General features: G+C 36.9%; 1 protein-coding gene across 2 annotated transcripts; it reads left to right on the top strand.

The window, feature by feature from the left end:
- The first annotated feature begins 335 nt into the window (after positions 1-335).
- CHODL (chondrolectin) lies at positions 336-23,814 on the top strand. 2 transcript variants are annotated; one of them, XM_012801508.2, is made up of 7 exons: positions 1,353-1,438; positions 7,657-7,661; positions 11,766-12,075; positions 12,216-12,373; positions 16,263-16,349; positions 18,975-19,077; positions 22,396-23,814. In XM_012801508.2, exons 3-7 carry the CDS (start codon positions 11,810-11,812, stop codon positions 22,478-22,480), a joined length of 699 nt encoding a protein of 232 aa, XP_012656962.1. In that variant the 5' UTR covers positions 1,353-1,438; positions 7,657-7,661; positions 11,766-11,809; the 3' UTR covers positions 22,481-23,814. The 2 variants fall into 2 exon arrangements, with proteins under 2 accessions (XP_003783952.1, XP_012656962.1); XM_003783904.1 differs by lacking the exons at positions 1,353-1,438; positions 7,657-7,661 and adding an exon at positions 336-745.

Here is a 23,814-nt window from a genome sequence, read left to right as displayed (position 1 = left end):
ATTTATCTTTCAGAAAATCAAATGGGTCCAACTTTTGCCAGAGTTTAATAGCAAAGCTGTCACATTTTACACAAATGAGTGTGGAGTCTGTTAGCGAATGGAAAGTGGGGCCGCGGAGCCGGAGGCAGAGGAGGTGGGGCTGCTGACTGGACGGTTCTCAAAGTGGCTCCGGATTTTAGGGGAGGGGCGGGGATGCTCCGCGCGACTGGAGAGACGAAGTAGTTAAAAATTATTACTAGCGAGGGGCTGGAACGTGGGGATGAGGATATATAAGACGGTGCCTCCAGCGCAGAGCAGCTGCTGCTGCTGTGAGAGCCGCGACCAACGCGCAGGGACTCGGCCCCTGACTAGTTACAGGCTCTGGGAGAAGCAAAGCGCCACCGCCCGGCTGCCGCTTCACCCCTGGGACCCAAGCGTGACCGCCTAACTTCTGTGCCCTGTCCCCAAACGCGCGCCCGCGGAGCGCCGTGCTCTAGCCCAGCAAGTGCGTCCGGCTGCAGGTCCCAGTCGAAGGCGATGCGCGCAGGGGGCCGGGCAGTGGGGCTCGGGCGGCGGGAGTAGGGCCCAGCCAGGAGCCGGGAAGTTGCAGGGTTAGAGCCGCGGACTGAGCCGCGGGCGGAGACCGCTCTCTCTCCTCGCCACACCTGCTGCCGCCACCGCGCCGCGATGAGCCGCGTGGTCTCGCTGCTGCTGGGCGTCGCGCTGCTCTGCGGCCACGGAGCCTTCAGCCGCCGAGTGGTCAGCGGTGAGTCGGGGGCCGCAGGCGAGGGGAAGAGGCAGCCGAGGGGACACGGGGCGCTGCGGAGCAGCCTGTCCTCGATGGGGTCTCTCCGGAAGGTTAGAAACCTGAGTAGAGGGAAAGGGGCCGGGAGGTGGCGGGAGAAAGGGATTGGGCTGTTCTCCCCTCTTTCCTCCTTAACCACCCCCCCCGCCCCGAAAAGTTTAACATTTGTAGAAGCGACTGTTTCAGAAGCTGCGAAGCGAGCCTCTGCTTCGTCATAAGCGGTACAGCGTTTTCCCGGTGTGATTTCCACTTTCTTTATTACAGCTGACCACAGGGCAGGGCTCCGCACCTGCAGAAGGGGTGGGGCAGGGCGGAGGCAGACGGAGCCCAGAAGCAGAAGAGGCCAGTCCACCCGCAGAAATGCACCCCCTGTTGCTCTGGTTGGACTTCAGTTCTCTGCATGCACCATGTTCACTCGGGAGATTTCTGAGATCAGACCAATTCCCTGTGGGTCGCTTGGGGATGCCTGGGCGCGCAGCCTTTGTTCTCCGCAGGACTACTGGGAAGGGCAGGGTGGGGAGGTGGAGTGGGGGCTCTGCTCCTTGCACGTAGACGCCTTCCCTTTGCACACACTTGGTTCCAAGTTGGGGACTTAGAAATGAAATCAGCTGGAATTGAGCAGAGGTGTATTTGGTAATGACTGCAGGTTCCAGCGTACTAGGTGCACAATTATCTAGCTGGTTAGTGCAAAGAAAATCGATAGAAATTGGCAGGCTTCCCAGGAATTTCGCTGATTGTTTTATTCTTTCAATTTTCAGTGTCCTATTGTTGAGTAATTAATTTTGCATCCATCCTCCCTCACTTTTTGGGACGATGTCTTAAAAAGGATGTAAATTCTCAACAGCCTAGGATAAATGTGAATAGGCCTTTCATGAAGGTGGAACGTAACTACCCTTCCCAGCTACTCAGGAGGCTGAGGCAGGGAGTTGGGCTTGAGGGTTCACTTTGAGGTGAGGAGTTTGAGACCAACCTGGTCTGTATAGCGAGACAAACAAAAAACTCTTGCTATACTGTATGTTGGATGTTATGTGGGCATGTTTTAGGAGTGAAGAGGCTTTTTTTTTTTTTAAACGTCAAAAGCACAGATAGCCCTTTTCCCCTCACATTTTGTGCATCTGTACAACAGGTGTCACTAGGTGTAAAACTAGATGACAGATGACAGCAACTTAATTAGTTGTGAAGCTAGACCTTTAGACACTGGCGTATTCAGCTTAATTGTTACTGATCTTCCCCTTGGCGTTTTGTAATGCTCTACATCTCTAGAATATAATTCTTAAACGTGTAATTATCAATCATTCTCCACTAACTTTTTTTTTTTCAGGAAGATACAGAAGCTGTAGTTATAGATTCTTTTTCACTCCAATTTAGCTGCAAAGAAAAAGTTTAATATGTAGACTGATATGATTGCGTGAATTACTTATCCAACTGCTTTCTGTTCTTCAGAATTATGAAATGCAAGTGAATGAAAGCAGAGACCAGGCTTTGACTGTAAGATGTGTTTTTAAAAAACAGAAACACTTCATTGACTTAAATAATATCTTTTTGGTATTATTATTATGATATTTTGGTATCATCTTCTTGTTGATGGGCCTTAACATTTTAGAGGTGGGTAAAAGGATATCCAAAGTAAAAACAGAACCTTAAATCACTGTCAATGAAGTTTATTTTGTTTTCTATTATGCATAAATTATTCTAAACTTTTTGCTGTATTTTTCTATTAAGTATTTACAGGCATCTTGTAGGTGACATCTGGAAAATTTCTAATTAACTGAACATGATCTATTTGATTTAGCATAAATGATGATGTTTACTTGATATTAAAACAATTAGTTATGTTTTTCTTATGAATAATTAAATTGTCTTTGGCTTTGACATTTACATTGAAATTTAACCATCTATAAATTGATTTGTGACTTTTAGAAATTACACACTAATTTTTTCAAAAGACCTATTTCAGCCCAAATGGCCTGAGAACAGAGCAGCCTGCCGCCTGACATTTTGGAAGTGATAGTTTCTAACAGATCTTCTGTCTCTCTGGTTGATGATAAGTTTTGAGTGGTGCATCATTTTTTCGTGCCACTAGGGACCATTTGCCAAATCTCTTTCTGTTCAAGCATCTGAAGAATGATGCTTTTGAGCCATTGTTAGGAACATATTTGCAACATGTATATTTTCTTTTTTTTATATTTCGGTACAGCAGTATATCATTTCCATGTTATATCCTCAAATAATCACCTATCCCCAGAAAAAGGGCACTCACGAAATAGTTCTCCATAGAGATTCTTAATATTTTAATACTTAAAATATCCAATAAGATATTTTCCTATATATATAACCTTTTAAAAAGTCCTGAGCATTTTTGAAAAATAGGGGAAAATATTTTAGTAAGAAATAAACATCTCAAACAACTGCATCATCATAACCTGACCTGTAAGCTTCATTAGCACCCAGCAGTAGTAAGGAAGTATTTTTAAAGGTTAGTGGCCGTCCTTATTTTGTTGCATGAAGATGTTAAAAATATATAACCCTAATCATAGTAATGAAAGGGTGTCTATTGAGTTTGTGATTCTAAGTGGGAAGTTACTTTTAGGAGCTCAGACTTGTACTACAACTCAGACTTGTACAGATGTACAAGGCATCTGGAAGGGCTATGGTCATTTAATTCTGTGAAGTGACAGGAAAGTAAAGACCTCTTCTATAGCGATAAAATAAACAGATTTTATTTATGGAGATGTGAATAAATAAGAAGACAAGTTCAAAGTTCAGGTCTGTAATCTCAGAGGATATGTTTGAAGACTGTGTAATATTTTTAGTGTACATAGCAGTGACCCCCAGCCTGTTTATGCTGCTAAATGGCATTAGGAATATTTCATGGTATCTCCATATTTCTCCAGAGCACTTTAATAGGTACTAGTTTAACATTATGAAAACTGGCATACATTTTATTTAGGAGATTGAATGATTTAGGGACCTTTCCTTTTATTACTCAGATACCATAGAATATTGCAAATTCATGGATGGTAACCAGTAGTTTATAGATTAATATAATGTAATAGCAAGAGAGATACAAGAAAAACTGCTGAGCATATCTCAGCCTAGGGAACTTTTCCATGACATCATCAAAAACATAAAGTGATGACAGTGCAGTTTTCAAAGATGCAATTACTTTAAGTGTCTCTCAGGCAAGAAAGGAACAAATTAATCTTATTACTAGTCTTTTAATAATCTACCCATTTATCATAGCCATAATTCTTTAATTTTTTGTCATCACTTTATGGTTTTGTTTTTATAAATTTTTTAAAAATGAAGGTGGCAATATATATTACAGAAGTTCCCATCCTTTTTGGCAACAGGGACGGGTTTCATGGAAGACAATTTTTTCATGGATGGGGCAGGGAGAGAGATGGAACAGGAGGTGGAGCTCAGGCCGTGATGCTGTGTGCTCTGGTTCCTAACAGGTCATGGACTGGGTTTGGGGGACCACGGATCTATTACAATACTGCTGGAAAAGAGAGTATTTTCTAAAGGGGCCCAATGTGGATATCCAGCTGATGCACTCACTAGTAATTTTTACTATTTACAATTATTTTCTGTTAGTAATATTTGCTTCACATGCAGGTAGATGGATGTGTACTGCTGTGAGATGAGATTATTTCTTTCACTGTTGGACATATTATTGATGATATAACACAGCCTGAAGATGTGATTAAAGTTACTCTGTTTGTAATCAGAAAAGCTTTCAATTTGACCCTAGTTGGTTTCAGTTGGAAAACAAAAAGACTAGGTTAAAAAAAATCATTAAAGACATATGCTTTGAAAAATCTGAGGTAGACAGTGTTCCAAGATTACTTCTGATCTAAATACTGAACAATAGAACCCGCCCCCCCCCAAAAAAACAAGCTCTCAGTGCCAGCCAGTAATCAATAACTAATCAAGGCTAATGATTCTAGCACAGATAACATGCATACTGTATATATTCATCAATTCCTTTATGCATGAAATGCTCCATCATTGTATTAGGCTTTAGATATATATGGAGATGGTGTAGAAATAATAAAAGCATAGACTACAGAGCCAGATGGCCTGGTTACAAACCCTGGCATCAGTACGTATGAGCTGTGGGAACTTGAGCAAAGTGTTTAACTTTTCTCTGCCCTCTTTGCCTCATTTTAAAAAGGGATCAGAGCATTGACATCACAGCGCTGCTGGGAAGATTAAAAGGGTTCACACACAGTTGTGCAGATTGTGCACTGTGCCAAGGTACATGCCAAGAGAATAGAAGCAGCTCAGCTTGGCACGCGCTGCGCCTGGAGCTGAGGCCACCTAGAGGCAAAGCCAGCTTTTTCTTGTTGAATGGTTTAGAGGAGGATCTTTTTGCCACCTCCAACCAGGAGAGGTCGTCTTTTCCTAATTTATTCAAGGGATGGAGTGTGCTATTAGTGAGGTGCTACACTCTCAATTACTGATAAAAGTCAGGCCACTTGGCACCTACATTTGTGAGCAACTGTTTTCAAGAATAAATCGCATTAAAGGTAAAATTAGAACCAAAATATCTAATGAGCAACTTGAGAACTTATTGAGAATTGCAACTGCTTCTATCAAATCAGATATTGATGCATTAGTTTCTCAAATACAATATCAAATATCCCACTGATTCTATGTTGCCCACTTTTATAATAAATACATATTTAAAAAGTCAGGCCATTATTATTGTTGTCATTATTTCTATTGAACCCATAATCGCTCTTATTTTTGGGGTAAGAAAACTGAGTCCGGGAAAGATTAAGTGATCCTAAGTACCCACAGTTCTTATGTAGAGTTAGGATTCAAAGCCAGTTCATTTTTATTGGTGACATGAACTTTTACATCCCACTGTTGTTTGGTTTACCATTTGTTATTCTTATTTCTACTGTAAATATTAGGATTTTTTTTAAAAAGGAGTTTCATCCTCTTCTCAGAAAGCTTTTGGTATTTCCCAGATGGAGAAGTAGGGGGCTTGCTGCCACCACCATCCATAAAGTGTCTTTTCTTAATTTATTCAAGGGATGGAGTATGCTATTAGTGAGGTGCTACATTCTTAATTATTGATAAAGCACAACAGATTTGGTTTTACTTATCAGTGAAAGAGAATAGATTCCAGCTGTATTGCACTATGTGATTCAATCCATTATAAAAATCCTTGTTGCAAAAATAAAGCTTATTTTAATAAACGTTTCTTTATAAGAAAAGTGTCACCATAAAATTGAACACTGAAAGCAGAACATTTAGAATCAATAGCATTCCTTTTCTTCTAGTCCAAAAGTGTCAGGATTTCTATCAGAGACCATGCCACCCTGCGTATTTAGTATTATCATTTTTATCTGTGATTCTGAGAGGCGTAGGAGGAATTATGAAAAATTATTTTGTGAGACTCTAGTAAAATGTTCAAAGTTGGTCAGTCTAGAGTGGAAAAGACATACCATGTAGATATGTAGATGCCTTTTTTAAAAATAATGGTCTTTTGGTTTATGCAACTAAAGTGGAAATTAACTGAATAGTAGGAATTTAGAATGCCTTCCATATTTTTATTAAAAGTATAATATAAATTTAATACTCTTCCAATGTTGACAATATATGATTTTCGTGTGAAGCATAAGAAAAATTTTGTAACTTTCATAATGGACCACTTACTATCAGAAAATAAATAAACATAAGCAAAAATACAAAGAAAAACAAATGATAGATTCTTTCTATTCAGGAAGAAAAAAGCCAACTACCATGATTCATGGATTTGGTTCCATTTTTACATCATTGCCAAAAGTATTTAAACCTCTGCCAATAGTTGTTTCTGCAAGAATTTTCATGGCTAAAAATATAAAAATCATCTACTTATTCATGGAAATAGTAGCAGAATCTTAGCTGTGACAGGGGTAGGAATGTTTAATGGGTAATATCGAAAAGCATATTTAAATATAAGGGCCTGTTTCTGTATGTAGCTGGGTATGTGTGTGTGGTGTGTGTGGTGTGTGTATGTGAAACTAATAGGATTATACACTTCTTTTCATGGCAGTATAAAAATTCAATTGGATTTTGGAATTTAGAAGTCAGTGTTGAATTTTTCTATTTAGAAGCTTTAAATTTAAAAATTACTGACCTCCTGGTGTACATCCAGAATGTGTTAACAAAAACAGGTGTAAAAATATTACCTCAGTCTTCACGTTTCTCAGTAGGTTTGTAGAAGCCCATGTGGAAGGTCTTTACTCTCTTTTACAGATAAATAAGCTAACAATCAAAGGATGTTCTCAACTACAGATGCTAGGTGACATTTAGTAATTTACAGTTAGTCTAAACGTAGCTTCAGTGTAATAAAACCCATTATATGGTTCTCAGAATACTTATTTAGCTCATAAAGTGTCAACGAAAGCTTTTATCGGAATCTAACTTTAAAGTAGGAGACAGGGAAATTCTCCATGGGTTGCACAGAATAAGGAGGAAGGTAATCATGATTGTTCTCTGGGAAGATTTTCCCTTACAGAGGTGGGAAAGTTGCTTCCAGAAGATCTGCATTAACGGAACTTTTCTGGGAATTAGGAGAACATTTGTTTCCCAGCTGTTGGGAGTCCCATTGCCCTGGCAGCCAAGTGCGAGCAGCCGAAATGGCGGTGAGAAGGTCAATAGCTGCGGCTTCTACTGATTTTGCTGCAACTTGCACCAAATTTGCTCAATAAGGTAGAAATCACTAGTAAAATATAATTGGATTTTAAGAGAATCACAGTGTCAGCTTTAGCTGATTATATATAAGCCATAAAAAGTTGTGCAATGTATGTATAATTTCCTAAACATTTCTCTACTACATATGAACTGTCAGTGACTTTTTAGTCCAAAATATGCAGACACAGCTGATATTCAATCAAACTTTGGAGTCAACATGTGTGTATCTGTTGCAGCTGACAATGGGCTGCTGTCTTAATTCACTGAGAATCCCCAGCTTTGTAGCTATCACAACCTCCCTTCCCTCACCCAGGACCTGAGGACTATTCCATTGTCCATAACCCAAGAAAGATGGCCTGGCACAGAAAGTGCCAGGGCTGGCTATTGTCCAGGGCCCATGCAGTATTACTTGTTAAATATTTTAAATATAATCCCGTTCTATAGATTTCTTTTATTATTACTTCTTTTTTTTATAGTATTCTTTTTTATATATCAAAACTCATACTCAATTACGAGTCCTAGTTTGCAAAAGAGGACTTGATTACTTTATAAACCAACTTAATGGTGGTAGTAATTTTCAAATGCTGCTTAAAACCATCTTATGAATTTACTACCTTAATTTTAAAACTGAGTTAATTTGCATCACCATTATCTGTGTTGCATTCATTTTTTTAATATATTAAAGGTAGTGAACAGTGATTTTTAGCATATATGTTATACGTAGCTATCCTCTGAATGGGTGCTGGCTTTCATACATATAAATACTTTTTACTCATTAAAACATCTGGCTATTCTTTTTTTTTTTTTTTAATCTTGTCATCTTTTTGACATCCTGCAAAACAAACTTGTTGAACAAATGTGACACCTGAAAGATGTTGGAATCTAATCCAAGGCTGGAGGTTCTTGGAGTGAAAAACTGAACAAGTTGAAAAATCAAGGAATAAGATCCATTGGGGGACTTAGAAGTACATGAAGGATGGAGTAGATAAAATTGGAAACAGGTTGTTCCTAAAATACAGGCATAAAAATACAGGCTTGATGGCATTGTTAGAACATTACTAGGAGCTACCATTTCAAATAATGAAATTATCACAAAACCTAATAATAATAATACATTAGGAAACGATTTTTAAAATAATATGTTAATTGTGTTACAGTCAACCATTGGGACTTCTGTGATCATTCGTCAAAGATTATTGATTTTTGGACTGACTTTTTTCTACTGAAGTCCCTTTAGCTCATTTTTCATGGTCATTCATCCTATCATGCTATATTTTATTAACAATTTTGGAAGTCAGTTAATTAATTTATTTTGTGTTGCTACTGGGTCCAGATCACACTTAATGAGGTGGAGGGGACAACTGTTAGCTTGCTTGCATTGCTGGAACTACTATTTATGAGTTGGCTGTTCTCAGCTTGTGTCAAAATACGGTATGTCTATCACTCTGACACTGTTGTGAGGTTAATGGCTTTCTACTGATTTCTGCCCCCTCTTGCCTCTGAGGGTCATCATAGGGCATATTAATTATGATTGTGGGGAGAGGAGCAATATGTATAATACACTGGCTCAGTGTGATGAACTGTAGTTAATGTACAAAGGTTTAATGCTTATTTATTTATTTTTGCCAGTACCATAAAACCCCTATTGATACTTTTCTTGGTAGGCAGCTGTGTGTTAATTTTTTTTAGCATAAAGTAATTTGACTTAATTTTTTTTTTTTTTTTTGCGATGGAGCCTCAAGCTATCCCCCTGGGTAGAGTGCTGTGGCATCACAGCTCACAGCAACCTCCAACTCCTGGGCTCAAGCAAGTCTCCTGCCTCAGCCTCCCAAGTAGCTGGGACTACAGGCGCCCGCCACAACACCTGGCCATTTTTTTGTTGCAGCCATCATTATTGTTTGGCAGGCCCGGGCTAGGGATTTGAGCCCGCCACCTTAGGTGTATGTGGCTGGCGCCTTAGCCGCTTGAGCCACAGGCGCCAAGCCAATTTGACTTAATTTTAACAAAAAATGCTGTATCGTTTGTTTTCAAAGCTCAAAGCTAAGCAAAATCAGAGCAGGACTAAAAGAGTAATGGAGGATATGGGAAGAAATTTGATCCCATACGAACAAACAAAAATATATATGGATATCTATATCTATCTATCTATCTACCTACCTACCTATCTATATATTGATATTACAGTGTATAGGATTTAGCTAACTCTATCAGCAATGGAATTCTTTTTATTCTCTTGTCTACACTAAGCCCCATTCACCACTGAGATTATGTGCCAAGATTACAATCTCTGGAGTGATCATGCTCTTTTGTTTTGGTTTTCATTGGCTTCTTCCTTTGTTCATTCAGGATCTCTGCTTCTCTACTGCGAAGAATTCCTCTCCATTACCTTTACTTACCCCAAATTTCTTCCCATATTCTTCATTACTCTTTTAGTTTTGCTCTGATTTTAGCTTAGTTTTGGGCTTGGAAAACAAACTCTACAGCATTTTTTGTATAGTTTTTGTATAGTTTGTATGTATCCATATATATATGTATATATAGTTTGTATCCATATCTATCTATCTATCTATCTATCTATCTATCTATATAGTTTATATGTACCCATGTATGTATATATATATATGGCTTTATTATGACCCAATATGATCATGAATATTTGCAGGCATAGCATCAAATAATTAGGAATATTCATTTTGTTTGCTATCTAAAGGTATGTAAAATTTAATTTTAAGAATTTTTTAAAATTAAACTCTTATTGTTTATGTATTTAAGAATTTACAGATTTTAGAGCAGAGTTCCATGAAGAAGTCTCAAGAATTATCTTAAGCATGATTCTGCCCGATGTCTTGAAACAAATTTATTTTCGATTTGCTGTATATAGTGACATTTAAAGTCAGTAGATATCTGGATAGGTGTTTAACTAAGTGCTGTTAACTTTTAAAAATTACATTTGATACTATTCTTCCAAATTCAGACTATTCTATGTATTTATTGGTTCCAATTTTTATTCCTAAAGAAATGTGTAATAAAACCAAAGGAAAAGGTGAATGTAAATGAATTCGTGTTTAAATTTAATAAAAGTCTAAATCAGGGAAGGTATAAAAATACAATGTTATTACTTTCAAACTTACAAAGGAACTAACTTTAGTTTAATAGAGCATTTTAAGATTAAATTTGATGAAGTCATTGTTATTTAGTATGTATTTCTTATGTAAGTGGAGCCTCTAAAGTTTACAAGTAATTTGTTCTTAAGTTTGCTTGTTCATAGGTCTCAAGTAGGTATATTTATCATCTTCACTTGTCTTTGACAAGTTTGGTCAAATTTCAGCCTACCCTGATCTCTATGCAAATTGCCAAAAATTGACAATAATTAGGGACTGATGAGATTTTACTACCACCTTGATTTTGATGTGTTTGTTCCAGCCGTTCCCTAAGACAGTAATTTTTTTTAGATTTAAAGTGCATTCCCTTTTAAGAGCATTTGATTCTCTAAGTTCATATTGGAAATTTTTATTTTGAAAAATAAAAATTATTTATTTATTTTTGCCAGTCCATCTTAACTTATCCAAGATGTCTCTGTACAATGAGGAAGACATTGCCAAGTGATTAGAGTTCATGCACAAGATATTTCAAAAAAACAAACGACTCAAAGTGTGGGTAGTAAGATTTCAAAGATAGTGAGTACTCTAGAAGTCTAGCTGTCATTACTGATGCCAGAAATGTTAATTATTTTTTTCTTAGGATAATTTCCTTCATTTTGGCCTCTATTAACTTTCAACTTTATTGTATTTGCTCTCAGGTATACAAAGTAAAAGCAAGTATTTATGCTTTAAATTGCTACTTAGCATGTTTTTCTTACCTCCTTAGTAAAATTGTTTTGTTTTACATATATTTAATAATTAAATTCCTTTGTGTGTTATTCTTCTTTTACAACTTTGCCCTTTTAACTACCCTTGCTATATACACCTGAACTTCCTTTAGCTGCTTTCAATTGCTTTGATAATTGGTTTATAAAAATCTAAGCCAGAAGAATTATGACTTCCCTTAACAAACATTTCCCTGAAGTACTGGGTTTAAAAGTTTGTGTTCCCTGTTTACTAGGAAACCAATTAGCTTTTACAAATTGAAAACAACAGGCAAGAAAAAATAAATTTTATAAAATGATTGAATGGGAGAAGCATTCTTGATGGTCTGTTTCTTGTTTTGACTGGTTCTTTAATTTTGATGCTTAGTGGTGCTCTGAGTATAGTTCAGATGACACTATGAGTATCTATTATATTTTTTTTTTCAGGTCAAAAGGTGTGTTTTGCTGACTTCAAGCATCCCTGCTACAAAATGGCCTACTTCCACGAGCTGTCCAGCCGAGTGAGCTTTCAGGAGGCACGCCTGGCCTGTGAGAGTGAGGGAGGCGTCCTCCTCAGCCTTGAGAATGAAGCAGAACAGAAGTTAATAGAGAGCATGTTGCAAAACCTGACAAAGCCTGGAACAGGGATTTCTGATGGTGACTTCTGGATAGGGCTTTGGAGAAATGGAGACGGGCAAACGTCTGGCGCCTGCCCAGATCTCTACCAGTGGTCTGACGGAAGCAGTTCCCAGTACCGGTGAGTACAGGTCCCGAGCCCCAGTGGGGCTCTCCTGGGGGACTCTGAAGGGTAAAGGAGTTACCTCCGGAGACTGTTAATAGGAAACAGGCAGAATCACTTACCAGACAGGTATCTAGCCTGTTGCTCTCTATTCACAGAAACTGGTACACGGATGAACCTTCCTGTGGGAGCGAAAAGTGTGTTGTGATGTACCATCAACCAACTGCCAATCCCGGCCTTGGGGGTCCCTACCTTTACCAATGGAATGACGACAGGTGCAACATGAAGCACAACTATATTTGCAAGTATGAACCGGGTAAGAAGTATTGCATAAGTCGGTATCGCAGACTTTGTCCCTACTTGCTAATATTAGGTTTTATCTTTAAGCTTCCCTACCTTTGTCTCTTTTTGTTTTTCTGCTATGAAGTGTGGAATTACCTCATAGGTAGTTATATAATATCTCTTGGTATACTGGATGGGTATTGTATGCTGTAGCACTAACTGTCCAGTGAACTCAACAGAATGGGGTAAATAGAAACATGAGGAAAGATGTCTTTAAGAAAAATAATAGTTTATAGTAAACAGATTTTATTCATGGGAAATACCTCTTTGAACAATTTTAAATAATCAGTATAACATGTAAGAAATCACCAAAGCACCTATAGACTTACCCCTGTGGACAACAGTTTTTTTACATGGTCATTAGGTGAATGTAAGGAAACAAAGGCATTTTCTCCTGAATCATCAAGTTATCATTTCCTGGCATAATACCTGATATGTGGTCCTCAGGGAGAATTAAACTGATTGCAGCTCATTGCACCACAGAGGAAATAAGTAGAGGCGGGTGACATCGTCTTCCTATGATCTCCATTCCTGAAAAACGCCTCCTTAGTTAGCCCTCTTTTGAAAACTCCAACTTCTTGCCATATGTAGCAAATGGGAATTTCATATTGACTTCAGATATACTAGTCTGATTTGTTTGCTGTTGAAAACAGTAAATTTGAATGAGTTTGAATAGGATAGCTCATCTGAAGTGATGTTTGTCTGAAAGAGGAACTAGAATCATTTTTTTTTTTTTTATCATCTGAGAAAGTCAATTTAGATCCTTAGGTGTTGAGATCTTTGTTGTTGTTTTTCTCCTCCTGAATATTTGGAAGTGTCATTTTAACTCTTGACCTCATAATATGTGTTCATGGAAGGCAATTATCATTGAGTACTGCTGCTTTGTTCTCTTGAAATTACACGGTTCCTTTACTCATATAACCATGAAGCACAAGGGATTATCTGGATTAGACTTACCCTTCTCTTATACTTGTCTTGCTTTTGAGTATATTAGCCAACTTTTTATATCACTTGTGAGTTTCTTCTTTAACCCCCTTCGTTGCTGATCCCATCATTACCCTCCTGGAAGCCTTTGTAAAGCTCAATTTGTTCTGCACTTAGGTGCTCTTCATTTTTCTCTTGGAAAATATAAAGCTGAAATTTTCTGATGTTTTTAATTTCTGACACTGTATATGCTTAAAATTATCAAATAAAGAGTATATTATAGATTATTCTTAATATTAAATTACCTTGTCCTTGCTTTTGAATTCTTAGATCAACTATTTGACCGTTTATTTTATTTTACTTGTTTGCATTCAAACTTACCCCATTAGATCATCAAACCTATAATCTTTTTGTTTTCTATTAGGCAATTGAGGTTTATATTAGTCCCGTAAGAGCATTGAATGCATAAAATTATTGTCTCCCCATCTTCTACGTTCTACACAAATCTTCAAATTACCTGTATTTATTGAAGTATTCTTTTATGTAGTTATTATTTGGATGCACGTGTACAGGTTTATAGTTGGCCTTGTATTGTGCTCAGATTTTTATTCTTTATTTCACTTTTTAATCTTTTTATCTTTAAAGTTTTTTTGTTTTTCTGTTTAGTTAGCCTTCCTTGAGCTTTGTGTCTGCTTTGTGAAGGACACTGGTGATTTGATTAAATTCTCTGATGTGGAGGTTAGAGAACTAAGGAGTATAGCTAATTAAAATTTATATCACAACCCTCATTGTTATGAATGATTATTTTCTAACTTGACTATGACTACTATGTGATTTGAAGTTTTTTATGTCTTTTTGCTCCTACACACCATCTGAGAGCATGACTAATGACATCTGAAGTGGTAAAATATTCGCCTGGCTTTGCTGAAACTGAATAACTCACCTTTAACTTTTCTTATGTTGCTACACTCCCTTTTTTGTGACTGGCTTGTGAGTTGCATATCTATTCTTTGTTCTACCAGTGTCATCCAAAGACACTTTCATGGAGACACTTCTGAATCCAAATTTTGTATTAAAAATGCCTTATGCACAGGCTGGGCATGGTGGCTCACACTTGTAATCCTAGGACTCTGGGAGGTTGAGGAGGTTCGATTGTTTGAGCTCAGGAGTTTGAGATCAAGAACAAGAACAAGACCCCATCTCTAAAAAATAGCTGGGCATTGTGGCAGGAGCCTATATTCTTAGCTACTTGGGTGTCTGAGGGAAAATCATCGCTTGAGCCCAAGAGTTTAAGGTTGCTGTTATGACACCATGGCCCTCATCAACAGGGTGCAGAGTGAGATTAGACTCTGTTTAAAAAAAAACAAAACAAAAACCTTGCCTTATTCACTCTGTTCTTAGATACTAAGAATAACATATATGGGATTATGTTTTGAAAATTGTGCTTTAATCAGCAATACATTATTTTAAAATTGGTTAAATTATTTTTAAAATAACTTGTTTTATGTTGATAAATTGCACAATATCTGTATATTAGTTTAGTAAATAGCACGTGACCACCCATCCCAACCCCTATGGCCCTGGTCTGGATCGCCATAAGAAGAAACCAGGCGTGACGTAGATTAGAAGTACAAGTGGGCTAACCTTGATTGCAGGGTGGCCCTGAGCAACCTGTGCAGTAGCGTTTTATTGAGATGGTACATGGCAGGTGAGGGGAGTATTAGACAATGACTGAGTGCCTAAGGATCGCCATGGGCTCGAGCTCTTTCTCCGAAAGGAACCTGCAGATGAATTGCTCGAGGGTCCACCCCCCAGCTGCAAATCCTCTTCCTCAGAGGTCATCTGGCTCTTGGTATCCAGTACAACCACCTATAGTCCTAGCATGACATAAGTTCTGTAGGAAAGTGGATGTAGGAAAGGACTGAATCTGACCTACAGGAGGCTATTGGAGTGTCAAGGTAAAATCTATGTGTAAGAGTGATAAATATTATTACAGGATGGTGTATGATTACAATTCCAATGAAGAAAAACTCTATGACAATAAATCAGTAGTGAATATTATACTGAAAACACTTCTATATTCTAAAGGTCATGTAAGATGCTACATGTGTTTTGTCCCCATCAATTGACAAAATTAAATACAGAATTTTATTTTTGATTGAATTAAACCAAATGTATAAGATTTTTTCTTAGTTAATTCAGTTTACTTTCATTAAATCATTGATTTAACAAATAGTTTTCTAAGGGGGAGAAAATATAGAGCGGTATCAAATCATGATAAGAAATTTCAACATTTTAAAAGGATGTAGAAATTGAAGTGATCTCATCTGATAAAACCAGGGAAAGAGCTTTAATTTATTACAATTATTTTAAAAAGTAGAGACTATTGGAAAGTAATTCTAAGGATGACATTGTTTGGATAGAACAGAAAGATACTTTGAGACATTGTTGCTGGAATCATCATTTCCAAAGGCAATCTGTATATAGTAATCTGCTGATTATTACTGTAAGGAAAAACCTAAATATTACACTGATATTAGTGAAGAAACTGACCCATTTGTTTGTCTTTGAATTGTATTTAATGTCTCACATTCTTATATTCACCAATTCTTGCCTATCTTTGCCTAACTTAATGCCAGCTTTGTCATTATTGCCTGTAGCAGGCTGTTACCCGCACAGACCCTCTGTTGATTGCTAAATTTAGTTGAGGGCTACAGGGCGATTTTACCAAGTGCATCTTTTATTCAAAGATAATTAAATGTTGACTTTGCGGTTAGATAATTTCATGTAAATTTAAAATCAGAACATATTTAGTTATAAACTATTCAAAAATCAAAATTATAATGCTTTTATTGTTTTATCATAAATATTTATTTTTATGCGTTTTGTATATCTCTTGTCTAATCATTATATATAATACCTATACTTACTGTTTACAGAAATTAACCCAACAGCCGCAGTAGAAAAGCCTTATCTTACAAATCAACCAGGAGACACTCAACAAAATGTGGTTGTTACTGAAGCAGGTAATTAATTCATGTATATCTTTAATTCTTCTGTTAAGAACAGAACTGTACTTCCAAATGCTACTTCACATTGACCCCAGTGAAACCTTTCTTGTTGCTTGGGGAGGTGATGCACTAAATATGGGTTTATAACAATTTCCTTTTGAATTAGGTGAGATAACTAGTTTCTGAATAGAAGAAACTATGTTGTTTTCTTCAGAATTTCATTACAAATGTCCGTAAAGGGTATTGAACGAAATGATTTAAACTTGGATTTTCAACTAACTTCCCCAACAGTGTATACGATAGAAACTGGCACATTCACTGGCCTTCAAACAATGGGGTGCTGGTAAATGTTTAGAGATTGGCTGGGGTGGAGATGGAATATAAAATAAAAGACCTGATTTGTAGCCTTTGCCAATTTCCATGGTCTAAATACTCCTCTCCTAACCTGTTTCAGACTACCAAAATGACCTTGCTGTGCCCCAGATTGGGAAGAGATGTATGTGCTGAGCTCTCAACCCAGCTAGCTCAGGCACATCACTGCCTGCAAAGCAAACAAAATGCAATCCCCAATGCAAATCACATATTGGAAACTGCTTTCAGGAGCCCTGAGGGGCTCTTTAGCATGGCCTGTGCCATTTGGGCAGAAATGTTTATTCTAGTTGCTTTTGTGAAGATTGCATGAAAGACCAAAGACTCAGAATCTTTCCACAGGGGATCCACAATCCATAAAAGTATAGGAAATACATCTTTTTCTTTACTGTTATATATTAGAGATCATAGTGGCATTTTGTAAAGGAAAAGAAATATAGCCTGTTATGGTTGCAATTGTATTTGTGCAAAGTCTCCCAGGTTTTCTGAAATCTTTGTAATACATTAGTGCAAAATGTAATTTTTTATATATATATATATATTATTATAATTTTTTTTTTTTCTGGCAGTTTTTGGCCGGGGCTGGGTTTGAACCCACTACCTGCAGCATATGGAGCCGGCGCCCTACTCCTCTGAGCCACAGGCGCTGCCCAATTAATTATATTTTTAATTGGCCTTAAGAAGATTCTGATTTCATATCTATCAGTACAATTCTAGTCTAAGCCATCTAATAAAATATACCTAAGTTGTAGGATGCAGGTCATATCTCACTTAGTTCCCACAAGGCTTGTGAAGCATGTTTCCTTCTGTTTCTGTTTTTCAGTTGAGAAGATGTGGCTTAGAAAGGCTACTTAATTGGCCTTCAGTCCCATAGCAGGTGACTTAAAAAGCTTAAACGGTTAGAGGAAAGCGTAGCAAGTTATCCCCTAAATTCCCTATCACTAGACCTTATGAATTAGTCTTCTGTTTACAAAGAAGTGCAATTAAGTGGATAGCTTGATCTATGCACAGTCCACTTTTACTGGAATTATTTAGATTAGTCCTGATGATGATTTTTAATTTTTGATCTAGATGTGCAATACTTCAATTTGCTTTTCTTTTGTAGACATCATATTAAGAGATAGTGCTTATCACTTTTCAGGTGCCTTATTTTAAAAACATCCACAACATCTAAACCTAATTAAAGATATCAGTAAATAATAACATTAGAAATATTTTTCCTGTCATGACATTGAAAAAAATGTTTAATAAAGTTAATTAAGCTGTAGGGGAATTCAGTGTTGCAGGTTTTTTATTTTACTAAAAATACTTAACATTGTTAAGTGTGATGGAACAGGATTAAGAAATGATTCATTTTAGAATTTAATTAAGATCAAGTCTTTGTGTGTCTGGAGTCTTGTCTCTCGGGGTTATGACTGTATCATCAGTTAATATTTACATATTTCAGTTTAATCCCAGAGACTCTTGCTGTCATCGTGGCATTGAACTTATTGGCTAGGATAATTATTTATTCAATAAGTCAACAATGATTTTAATAGTCATTATTCTTTAATAATCAGTACTTGAACATAAATAATGTTGAGGCTTAATGAAGTGATATAGCTAAGATTCATATATTATGAAAATAGCCCATGTCTGAATTGCAGATTTAATTATAGTTTGAAAGTACAGATATTGAAATGGAATATGACAATTAGTACAGCAAAATTTTGTTTTTAATTTTTACCAGAACACAAATACAATCATAGCATTGCTTAGCAACAGGGATGAGTTCTGAGAAATGTAAATCTTAAAAGACTTTGTGGTCGTGTGAACCATACAGTGTCTTTACCCAGACCTAAGTGGTATAGCCTACAACACACTTAGGCTATCTGGTGGCCCGTGGCTCCCAGGCTGCACACCTGTACAGCATGTCACCATACTGAACACTGCAGGCAGTTTAAGCAAAATGGTAAGTATTAGTGCACCTAGACATATCTAAACATAGAAAAAGTACAGTGAAAATATGGTATAAAAGATAAATGAGACATCGGCATAGGGTATCTCCATTACAGTCTTATGGGACCACCACCATATACGCAGTTCATTGTTGACAGAAATGGCACTGTGGGGTGCATAAATGTAGACGATTTCATTAAAGTTTTCAGTAGTTAGGAAAAAGCTTGTTTGGAAACTATTTTACCTTAAGTTTTTAGAAAATTCTTATACCCTTTTTTGTTATTAGAATTCTTCCTCAACTATCTGTACTCTAAGACTGTTTTACTTTTGTAGGCATAATTCCCAATCTAATTTATGTTGTTATACCGACGATACCGCTGCTCTTACTGATACTAGTTGCTTTTGGAACCTGCTGTTTCCAGATGCTACATAAAAGGTAAAGTAATTCAAGTATGCAGAGACAACTTGAAAACGCTTTACATAGTGTGGTGATTCTATTTATGCCAAGTGTCCCAGGCTTTCAGAAATCTTTGTAGTGCTTTAGTACAAAATTAAATTAATTATATTTTTAATTTGCCTTAAGGTAGTTCTGATGTTTATCAGTATAAATCCAGTATGTATAGTCTCACATGATAAATCTCGATGATAGGATTCATGCAGCATCTCATTTAATTCTTATCAGGCTTGTGAAGCATGTTTCCTTCTGTTTCCATTTTTCAGCAGAGAAGATGGTGGTTTAGATGGGCTACTTAATCTGTCTTCAGTACCATAGCTAGTGTACCTGGTACATTTGAAAATTACACGTTTGTAAGATTACAATGTATGCGCTCTACTACCCCCCCCCGTTTTTTTTTTTTTTTGGAAATAGACAAGTCTCACTTTTTTGCCCTAGGCTAGAGTGCTGCAGTGTCAGCCTAATCACATAACATCACATATCTGGGCTCAGGTGATCCTCCTGCCTCAGCCTCCTGAGTAGCGGGGACTACAGCCCCCCATAAAGCCCAGCTAATATTTCTATTTTTGGTAAAGATGGGGTCTTGCTCCTGTTCATGCTGGTTTTGAACTCCTGAGCTCAAAAGATCAGGGGATCTCAAACTCAAGGGATCCTCCCACCCCACTGTCCCAGAGTGCTAGGATTATAGGAGTGGGCTTCTGCTCCTGGACGATGCTAGACCTTTCACAATGTAGACATCAAGCTATGTGTAGGACTTGACATTGTAGGTACGTACCCTTTGTAGTAACGTCCCACCTTCAAGACATAAGCTTCTGTTTTATTTCAGGAGACTCTCTTAAGAAGAGGAAAGAAATCGTAGTAGTAAAAATACATCACTTTTTGGCAGGCATCTTAAATAAAATACTTTATTTTAACAACAAGATTTCTGAGGAATATTATGGCTTTTATTTCTGTTACCCTTCCCCTTGGGTTAAAGAGGTGAAGTTTTTCCATGTATATCAATTTATCAGGTAAATGATAAATATGAAATATAAATATGGGTTAAAAGGAAAAGAAAAGATACTAGGTTTACATAAGATCCTATTTGCTAGAATAAGCTGGGCATCTTTGAGTGTTTTAAATAAGAACGGGTCAAGAGAATGTCTCCATCGGGGAAGAACCTGCAAGGAATTAATTCTCCTCTTTGGACTTCCTTGTCTTCTTTTCCTGAGATAAACCTTAATGAACCCACTATGTAATGAAAACCCTAGGGAAAAAAATAAATACATGTAGTCTTTAAATTACTCATATAATTTTTAAAAAGGAGCCAGTCTGTGATTAACTGAATATTAAAATATTTTGAATAATGATAAATCCTGGAAAATTAATGCTTCACTTTGTGTTCGCATGGCTTTCATATATACGTGGAACATAGTGAAAAGCTCTTTTTCAATATTTTGCATAGAAGGAAGACCATAGTTCCTATATAGTTTCTTTCCCTAATTCCTAAGAGTTTAATGGATGATTTATCATTCTGGAAATCAGTGAATGAGTGAAGAGGATGTGATATAGGTCCTTCTTCCAACCACGCTGGTAAGGAAAATCTACAAGCAGCAAATTGGCTTGAAAAAAAATAATTTGAACCTATTATTTAGATATTTTCATTTATAAAATGAAAGTTACTAAAGTGCCAAATAACTGAGATTTCCTTATGGTTTGTTTCCTTTCTTCCAAATAGTCTTTTATTGTGGTGATTCTCCTTATTCTAAGTCTCCCAGGTTTTTACAACATGAAGATCTGTGGAGTCTGCACTTGTTTGAACGTCTCAGAATGAGAAAAATAAGCCAAAATAGAACCCCTCCTGATGCCTCAGTTAGCTGTGGTACTGAATTCATTTGTTCTTAGATCCTGCCCTTTCCCTTTCTTCCAGGAAAGCAAGGAGAAACTTCATCAAAGACTCAACTCCATTATCATCTGAGTGCCTTGCAGAAAGTTTAAATTCCAACCTGGTACACATGAAGCTTTCTATCATTTCACTCCATGTCATGTTCAAAATAACTCTTATTTCCCTAACTGATAATAATTCTTAAATGAAATACTAATTCTACAAGAAAAGCCAAATTAACAATTAACCTCTTTGTTTACCATTTACAAAACATACTCTTAATAAACTTCGCTTGGGTTATTTTACATTTACATTGTAGAATAAAGTTGTGTTGGTCTTACTTATTTGGATGAAAAATCTATAAAACCTACAATAAACCCCACAATATTTTACTAATGTAAAATCAGTTAAATTGAAGTGAATTAACTATTTTAAAATTGTAATGGTCAGGCATGTTTAGAAATAGTTATTTTCGATCTTTAAAGGAGTTCTGCAATGTCTGGTAGCTGAAGAGGAGGGGGCAGGGAGATGCCTGCAGGGATTGGAGTAGATGTTGGAAATCGGGGCTGGGGTAGTCAGGGAGGGAGTAACTGCAGGGTACAGGGGACACAGATAGGCAAAGAATAGTGCTCCAGGTGGGGCCATCCTAAGGAAGCTAGCTCAGAGAAACCTAGATCTTGGTAAGGAATCTGGCAGAGGATGACTTGGGTAAGTTCAGGAAGAGGTACTTCTGTAGATGCCTAAAAGTGACCATTTTATAGAAAGAGAGAAGCAGAACCTAGTCATAGGCTGGAAAGATGGGGCAGAATTCTACATCTGCAGGAGTGAAAGTTGTATCACAGGTCTGGAGGAACTCAGATACTCCTAAATTACCAAGGCATATAACTGCTATTGAACTGTATTGACTTCCGAGATCAAATCACAACTAAGCTTTCAAAGACCTAGTGACTTTCACTACCGGATAGTAAAACTGCTGGGCGGGTGAGAAGACGGGTAGAGGCTCATCCTTACATTTAGGGAACAAGCATTGTTTTGATGATTTTATATGAAATTTTGCATACATTAGTGGCAGAATACTCAAAAAGCAAGATTTAAAAAAATCACTGATCAAAGAAAATGAAGGGTTATTGGGGAATAACATGTAAATTTTTCATATTATTTCAGACACACTGTATATGTACATGTGAAGTCTAAATTATGAAGAGTCAAATAGGGAAAGATACATTTTGTTTTCTTTGCCATTCAAAAGAGCCATTTGCCATCTTCATACACCTGGAATAATCTAGAATTTTTTGTAGGAATGGAAAAATATGCTGGTGAGACAAGGAAGACCCTGTGGTAAATAAGTGCCTGAGGCATCTGAGATAGCTCCTTTTCAACCAAGACATGCCTAAGTTTTAGGTACTGAATTTATTTATTTTTCTTATGTTTTTCAGTAAAGGAAGAACAAAAACTAGCCCAAACCAGTCCACACTGTGGATTTCAAAGAGTACCAGAAAGGAAAGCGGCATGGAAGTGTAATAGTTCATTGATTTGATTCCAGAAATGAAAATTAGAATTTTATAATTCTGGATCTGTATAAAAATGGCATCAGAACATTAGCTTGGAATGGCTTGAAACCTCAAGGGATCTGCAAGATGAACTGTAAGCTCCCCCTTGAGGCAAATATTAAAATAATTTTTATATGTTTATTATTTCATTTACAAAACATGCTGTGCTAATAATGGAGTGAGACATGCTTATTTTGCTACAGAATGCGCCCAACCTTTGAGTAAACGGAATGGACCATGCAGATTAAATTGCTACCAACACATCGGGAGTTATGTGTGGGAAGCAGTTCTTTTTATTTCCTTCATCTTTCATAAGTTGTAATCTAGTTAATGTAATGTAAATTGTATTGAAATTTACAGTGTGCAAAAAATTTTACCTTTGCCTAAGTGTTTGATAAAAATGAACTGTTCTAATATTTATTTTTATGGTGTTTCATTTTTCAATACATGCTCTTTTGATTAAAGACATTTATTACTGTTGTCAATTGAATCCACACCCACAAATATATTACCAGAGAAAAAGTTTCTTCTCAAGAAATGGTTTATCTTCTTTCTGTTTCTCTGCGTTTGGCTGGTGAATGGTTAAGAAATCTCTTCAGAAATAAGGTATTTCATAAACTGTGGTACAAATTTCTTCAAACATTTTACTTGGAGGCAAGAATTGTCTAATTTCCATTGTGCAAGACATGTGCCTTACAATTATTTTTAGTTTAGAATTCAGCAGATTTTGTAATAAAATGACTTTATTAATAGCTGTACAAACAATGGTGCAGTCTATCCTCCAAAAGAAGTGGCGTACACAGTATAAATCATATGTCTTCACATGTTGCCTATACAACTATAAGCAGCTCTCTGAGGGTTCTGGAATCAATATGGTCCTTCTCTTGCTCATACAACATAAATGGTTGTTTGAGACTTGGGAGTGACCCTGGAGGCAGATATTTGCAGAGTTTGTCTAAGTTTTCCTTAGCTTAGCCTGTAAATATATATATTAGTATCTGATGAAGTCTTACAGTTTGGACCAGGTGAATGGTCACCATCAGTGTGGAGTTAAGCACAGTTCACTGACAATTCAGGAGAGAAAGAAGCTATGAATTCGTGTGAGAATGGGTTAGAGTCCTTCAGTGGTCAAATATTCACTGTGGAGGTCTTGCTTTAGGTAACAAACGGTAGCTCCCTTCTGTCTGGTCTCCCTCTAATGTCTTCAATGCTGTGTCTTGTTCTTTTCTAGAGAGAGTTGTAACTATCTGGTCTTCAAATGTCTCTGTGCCCCCTTTAACCAAATAAAGAGTTCTTGTTTCTGAA

Source organism: Otolemur garnettii, unplaced genomic scaffold (assembly GCF_000181295.1).
Source record: "Otolemur garnettii isolate 467f Iridium unplaced genomic scaffold, OtoGar3 scaffold00009, whole genome shotgun sequence".
In the NCBI taxonomy this organism is placed as follows: domain Eukaryota; kingdom Metazoa; phylum Chordata; class Mammalia; order Primates; family Galagidae; genus Otolemur; species Otolemur garnettii.
This window is presented reverse-complemented; position numbering and strand designations above follow the sequence as displayed.

Bases quoted from the DNA above. Each gene is read 5' to 3' on its own strand.
- CHODL (XM_003783904.1), top strand. From the start codon at position 667: ATGAGCCGCGTGGTCTCGCTGCTGCTGGGCGTCGCGCTGCTCTGCGGC. The intron at 12,076-12,215 runs GTGAGTACAGGT...CTCTATTCACAG, and splicing joins GGAAGCAGTTCCCAGTACCG to AAACTGGTACACGGATGAAC. The intron at 19,078-22,395 runs GTAAAGTAATTC...TATGTTTTTCAG, and splicing joins TTCCAGATGCTACATAAAAG to TAAAGGAAGAACAAAAACTA.